At 38.1% G+C, this 7500-nt stretch overlaps 1 protein-coding gene across 1 annotated transcript in view; it reads right to left on the bottom strand.

Annotated features, from left to right (window-relative positions):
- Positions 1-7500, bottom strand: part of LOC123505059 (agrin-like) — a 336722-nt gene that overhangs the window by 190693 nt on the left and 138529 nt on the right. Inside the window, 1 exon segment of the mRNA XM_045256087.1 lies at positions 1458-1652. Within this exon segment, the coding sequence (XP_045112022.1) occupies positions 1458-1652 (195 nt within the window).

Here is a 7500-nt window from a genome sequence, read left to right as displayed (position 1 = left end):
TATAAAAGAATAGGCCTGTCGTTGTTTTCTTGGAGCTGAGAATATGTAGATCACCTTAAAACTGACACCAATAATTGAGTTTTGCTTAGAATAATTTATGTTTTTCACTCTTCGTTTTCTATTCGTTTTCCAAACCTTGGATTCAAATACGAAGCTCCACATACAGTATTTTGCTTTATTCAAGTCATGTATCAAGTAAGTGATAAAGCTTTTCATCTATTTTTTCTTATAGCTTCTTTACATTTCACTTTGTATTGATGATTGTTCTTTCAACTGTGCATTCGGATTCCATTCTCTAGTCTACCTTACACAACATGCAACAAATGACTTGACACGTTGAGAGTAAAACTACGTACGCAAACAGCGACAAGAATTTACAAAACTAACGCTACTGATTGGCGAGGCGGAAGTCCTTTATGAGAAACAAACAAAACGAGAAAAACAAAATAACGGGGAAATACAACACAAATACAACACAGCTGCTGGTGTCACACACTATCCTTCTATTATCTATTGACAGTCTCATCGTTGTCAGAGGCTGCTGTGAAATATATACTTCAATATTTTTCTATGTAAGAAGAAGAAGCTGGTCAAGGGCAATAAAAACGATAAAAAAGAGGCCCAATTAGATTCCGTCTCCAAACAGTGTCAAGAGAATTAGCTAAAATAAAGGGTCTTGGAACTTCTATCTTAAATGAGTTCAGTGTATAGGTAGATAGAAAAACAGAAGGCAGCAGAGAGTTCCAGAGTTTACAAGAGAAAGAGAAGAATGAGTACTGGTTGACTTTTGCGTTAGAGAGGTGGACAGAAAAGGGATGAAAGAAAGAAGAGAGTCTTGTGCAGTGGAGACGAGGGAGGAGGGGAGGTATGCAATTAGCAAGATCAGAAGAGCAGTTAGCATGAAAATAGTAGTAAAAGATAGCAAAAATGCAACATTGCAACAACGAGAAAAGAAAGAGACTGAAGACAATCAGTCAGAGGAGAGTTGATAAGACGAAGAGCTTTTTGATTCCATCCTATCCATCTCTATCTGCTTCTCGTCTCGACTACGCCATCCCAAGAACTTACACGTATACATTTGGTGTATTTGTTCTACGCCGTCCTTCACTTATTTAGTAGATATGGTTTAGTTTGCTTAAATTTTTCACAAAACTAGAAAAAAACAATATCCAATAAAATACCATTACTTTGCTTCTATTGCACATTCACCAAAAAAATCTTTTCCAGTAGACTGTCTATTCTTTAAATAATCTGTCCATCTGGCACATCAAAATATTCTCCGTTACATTTATTCATTTTTCACAATAATCTTTAAAATCTACTTTACTAGATAACCATTCTTTTGATTGTCTATCAGTTTCATGAAAGCCCACTCCGCTGAATTTTTATTCTCTCACTTTAATTGTCTACCACTTTCATCAAAATCGTCTTCATTCCCATCACCCACATATACTCACAGCAGGGTCCGGTGTGGCTCAGGGTGATATTGGCATTGGAGGAGGCACAAACGTGGCGCTCCAAGTGGCACCGTGAAGCATAGGTGAGCCCGTCGGTGCCACACACGGGCATGTCACTCCGGCAGCCGCTGGGGCACACGCACTGGCCCCTGAGGCACTCCCCCATGGGACACACCACGCCCATGCACGGGTCATCTGAAACATGGACAAAAACAGTGATTATGCAACAAGAACTGAGGAAAGATCGGATTGAATTAATAAGGAATAAGGAAAATATGCTTTATACGAGTCAATCGAACCATTACCGTCACCTGAAACGTGGGGAAAAGCATCTAAACGTCAACTACAAACTAAAGAAAGAGGAGTATGAATCAGTAGAGTAAATGGAATAGTAGACATGAGTGAATTGTGTATATACTAAACTCACTAAAACGTGGACAAGAGCAGTGAACGGTTGGAAATGAAAATAAAGTACAACGTAGACGAATGAACGACAAAAAAGAAAAGAAAAAGAAAAGCGTATATCAATCAACCACTTTGTGAACGAGTGATATGAAATGCCAACCAAAATAATGAAAGAACTAAAAAGAAACCAAGAGAAATAAGACTGAATCAATAACAAGGAAACGGAGTGCAAGCTTGGAAAAAGGATAAAAGAAAAAATAAAAGACTGATGTCTATGAGGTATAAAGGAAAGATGAAAAATAAGTGAAGGGAAAACCGATAAAGAGTAGAAGAAAACAAATCTCTAAATAAATTAACAAAAAAACAAAGACAAAATGTAGCACCACACAACAAGTACGTTTCACAAAGCAAATTACAGTGAAATACCTTCACGATAATGCCCACAGTTTCTAACGAGCTATAGTATAAGACGTAATTTAGCTTCCAACCAGAAAGCAAGCCATAAAATCTGCATTAAAAACTACTGAAATGCAACTATCCTACCACCCAACCTCTCACTCACATCCACACGAGCAGCAAAACATGCCAGAATCAATGCAAGACTCAAACAAACAGAAAATAGCATAAATAATGGAACATAAAATGAAACTAAAACGACATACAAACGAAAACAGCGAAAGAAAAAGAACTAATCATGAACAGTGAAAAAGGAGAGGAGGGGAAGCGAGAAGTAGTGAAGGAGGATGGCGAGACAGGAGAGAAAAGGAGAGAGCGAAAGAGAAGGGGAATACATTAGCCAAATGGAGCGTGTTGTGAATTTATGCATTCCAAAAATTTGATAAGAAGTTACTTTGCATACGAGAGGATGACCCTACAATTTTGCCCCCACGAGTCAGTCATCTGAGGGTCGTGAGCGGAGAAAAATGACGAAAGGAAAACGAAAGAGAGAGTGGTAGAGGAAGAAAGACGAAACTGGGAAGGGAGCGAAAGAGAAAGAAGGGAAAATAAATTAGAGAGTGATAAAGATGACACTAATGCGAAAGATGAAAAAGGACACTTGCAATGTTTCAGAAAAATGGAGAGAAAGATGAATTCAGAAAGGAAGAGGATGGAGACGAGGAACAGGAGAAAGAAGGAAAAGAGCTCTGGAAAAGTAAAAAGAAAAATTGAAAAGATACGAAAATGATGATGATTAAAAGTAAATAGGAAAAACAACAAGAGCAACAAGAACAACGAAAATAGAGCAGGAACATAAACAAAGAAAGAATAAAACGAATTTCAAATGCTCAACGACAGGTGAAAGACAGAAAAGAGGGGAAAAAACATGAGAACTGAGGAGAGCAAGAAAAAGAAGAGAAGGAGGAAGATTCGAAGGCTGAGAAGAAAGATGGAAAACTCTATGCATAACGTCAACATGGAGGAAGTGTACATATGGCTTTAGGTCATCTCAAAGACGGTATCCGGGACGCCAACGCGAGCCGCCTTTAGCCGTTCGCCACACATCTCCACAAACACGGTCCACCCACTCCCGCCGAAGGAAAAACAAGGTGAAAAATGTGGTTGATGGTAGGCATTGAACCTGTCTTCTTTTCTTGCGCCGTGACACTGCTGACGGTCCTTTAGAGTCAAGTTTACTGATAAAATATACTGGGGGACCTTGACGCTTTCACAACAAAGGGTACGTTTTTTCTTTACTTCTTTTCAGTGTATAGTGTAGGAAACCTAAGAAAGGAAAGCTTCCACTGCACCACCTTAAGGAAACAGGGCTGATCTCAAACGTGAGGCTTCAAGAAAACTAATAATACTAAAAGAGAGTAATGCAATACTTATTCTCTTCTTTCTGTGGTTTAGTCTCAAAAAGGAAAAGACGAATGATTAAGGAAATTTCCATCATAATACAGGGAAAGTCTTCTACTGTCAGAAAATGACATTAGTCTATAAGATAAGGAACAAGATAGATGATAATTAATGATGAATAATGCATCCCTTGTTCTTTTATCAATTAATGATCTGAAAAGAGAGGGGAAAAAAATACCCTCCTCCATACAGCCTGAGAGAAAAGAAATCAGTCGAGGAGATAAATAAATACTGACGAAAAACAGACCGGAAGAGTCTAGTAATTTTACTTTATTGTCATTTTATGGCAAAAAGATGGGGAAAAAACAACATAACGCTAGTTAAAGGCTAGGCATCAAGTGCTGGCATTGTTATAAACGGCTCTAAATTCGAGTAGGGATCATGCAATTAGTAGTTCGCAACAGGAATCAGTGATACATATTGATGAGTTGAATAGTGGAATTTGTATTTAAGTTCTTAAATTTGCGGATGACGCGAAAATAGGTAGATTAACTAAATCAAATACGGATGCAGGTAGACTTGGATAAGTTAAACAAGTGGACAGACAAATGTCTAATGCAATTTGATTTGAACAAATGCAAAGTACTTTATTTCATTCATACCATGCGGGCTTTTCACAGGATTTTATGGGCTAAAGGGGGACACTTTTTGGGGTATCTCCTATCTCAAAGCCCACCCGCTAGGAAACCGTTACCCCTAGTGAAGAAGCCCAACCTACACTCAGACCGTGGACAGGATTCGAACCTGTGCGCTTGGAGACCCCTCGGACCCCAAAGCACGCATGGTTCCACTGTACCACTAAAAGAATCTTATAAAATAGATATGCAATAAATCACAAAGCTGTGGTATGTCAGGACAAAAAAAAAAAAAAAAAAGGTTTAGGAGTAATAAATAGTTAGCCCTAATCTCCGTGTAAGACACCAATGCATAGAGAACAGAAATAGGGCAAAAAGGATTTTAGGATCAATTCTCAGAGATCTTGTAAGTATAAGTCCCGAATCAATAATAGTTATATTTGGCGCTGGTAACACCTCCTTTAGACTATGTTGTGCAGTTCTGTTTTCCATATTACAAGAAGGACAAATATGTATTAGAATCGGTACAAAGGAGAATTACTAAAATGGTACAGATGAGGATGAAGGGTATTCCTTACGAAACGGGATTCAAGCCGAGGCTTAATTTAATTATTTTAGTTGTGTAGGATTTAAAGCAAGGGGACGTAAGCAAAATTTTAAGGATGATTAACCAGGTTACAACAAGAAATATCAGGTTCAAGCTTGAAAATTTATAGTTTAAGAAAGAGCTAAGAAGGAAAAACTTCTCATAATAGAGTGCTAGATGAATAGAAGAACCCAGTAATTAGGTTGTTCGAGCAGCCATTAGGAAGTTTTGAGAGAAGATTAGACAAATTTATGGATGGGGATGATATGGAAATAAATAGGTATATTTCATTCACTAAATGCCACGTATAAGTCTGGTGGCTTCTCGTAACTTCCTTTAATTTCTTATGTTTTTTGCTTTAAAGGAAAATGGCGTAGAATAGAAAACAATGAAAAGCAAAAGAAAAAGGACAAATGCAGTGAATTTCTTTTCATTTTATAGTAAGAGAAAGGAAAATCAAACTTTCCTAACCCCCCCCAACACACAACATAGAATCTGATGTACATGGAAAAAGTCAAGCAAAAATCTTGAAAAATAGGTTCTTTTCACTGTTCCGTAGGAAAGCAAGACAAAGAAAAGAAAATTTGCAGATTATACCACCCAAAGTTAAAAAGTAGTCTGATAGAGAATAATAAAATAAAGAGCACTTATTTTTTCTATTGAGTTGTAAAGGTATGGAAAAAAATATCGTTTTACAATTTATTTTATGTAACAGGTGGTACAAAAAAAAAAGCGAAACAAAATAAAATGAAAGGCAATATAAGCCATCCATACTTTCATGTGATTTCACACATTTTCATGCATCTTCCCATGTGACCATTCAATTAATTTGTAGGATAACAATTTTTAAAACGTAATACAATTTTCTTTTACACTTTCCATAACCTAACATAAAAAAAGAGACTAAAAACCCATAAATCACTAGAGGACAAAAAATAGACAATAAATATGTAAGTTTCTAGACATAATTTAGTACTTATGGTGGGTCAAAGGTTACCGCGCCAACGTTCCTTTCTGTTTAAGTATGCGGTAATGTGTAGAAGGAAATGGGATTGGGTGTGTGCTTTACTAGCGATTATCATAATGTATTCCTTACACTCGGTCAACGCTGAACTTCGAGTGTGTAAATATCCGTCGCGTCGGCCTTGAGGAGACTAGAAATTATGTATTCATGAGATTATTTTATGTGTGGGGGAAACGCTAGTTGGAGGGATAGGAGCAGAATGGAGTAAGTAGTATGGACTGATGATGGTGATGATGATGATGATGATGATGGTGATGATGATGATGACGGTGATGACAGTAATGAAGTAATGTTCGTGTGTTCTTTTGGATTTTTCTTCGGTTGGTTGCTTATTGACGCTCTTAATTTCCATTTATTTTCTTTTAGTGTTGACTTTTTCTTTTGACAGTTTCCTTTGTTATTTTCAGAAATACCGTACTGTGCTGGCAATGCATTGATGGACTGGCCAAAACTGCAATAATACGAATGAATGAAGGATAAAAATCAGGGTTAGTAGAAAAAAAAAAGCAGTGACAGACTTCGAGAGGAAAATGAACATAATACAAGACAGGAAACGGTGAAGAAACAATGGAACTCTAAAGTAATAATGGATGAAAAGCAAATAGAGAAATAGGATAGAAAAACGCGAGCAATTACGGAGAAATAGCAGACAAAAGCATAACAGAAGAGAGGAAACGACGGAGAAAGGCGAGAAACACCTCTAAAAATATCAACGGAAAACAAAGAGAGGAGAAGGGAGAGAACTGGAGAACTGGAAAAATAAAGCAAAGATAAATCGAAAAGATAAGAAGAAAACGAGGGAGAAGGAAGACCGGGAGAAAAGGACGTGGTGAAGTTGGAAAGAGAAGTCGTGGAAGGGAAAGAAAAAAGAAAGAAGAAAAGAAAATAGGAGGGAGGGGTCAACCACTATCCACAATGCTCGTAAACATGAAAGAAAATGGCTCTTGTGGGGGTACTAACCTTTATGCAAATCTGGTTGACGGGGGAGGGAATGTGCGGACCTAGAGTGTTAGCTGCGGCCACCTCTCTCCTGACCTGCCCACTCCATCCCCTCGAAACCCACTGGGACTCGCCAAACTCATCCCAAATACTTCCCTTCTTCACTATCAACTATTCTACCACATTACTACGCCTGTTCTAAAAAAAAAAAAAAAAAATTTTTGCTTTGATTTCTTTTTTATTTCTGATTTTTTTTTATTTCATTCCCCCCTCTCTCTCTGTCTCTCTCTCTCTCTCTCTCTCTCTCTCTCTCTCTCTCTCTCTCTCTCTCTCTCTCTCTCTCTCTCTCTCTCTCTCTCTCTCTCTCTCTCTCTCTTTTATACAATGTGGGTTTTTCACGGGAATTTCTGGGCTAAAGGGGATACTTTTTTAGGGTACCTCCTATCTCAAAGCCCACCCGCTAGGAAACAGTTACCCGGAGTGAGGAAGCCCAACCTACACTCGGACCGTGGACAGGATTCGAACCCGTTCGCTTGGAGACCGCTCGGACCACAAAGCCCACATGCTTCCACTGTACCCTCTCTCTCTCTCTCTCTCTCTCTCTCTCTCGTTTATTGCTCTATATGTTTTCCTTTTCTTCCTTTCTGCTTCCCTCTT

This window comes from Portunus trituberculatus, chromosome 17 (assembly GCF_017591435.1).
Source record: "Portunus trituberculatus isolate SZX2019 chromosome 17, ASM1759143v1, whole genome shotgun sequence".
Lineage (NCBI taxonomy): Eukaryota > Metazoa > Arthropoda > Malacostraca > Decapoda > Portunidae > Portunus > Portunus trituberculatus.
This window is presented reverse-complemented; position numbering and strand designations above follow the sequence as displayed.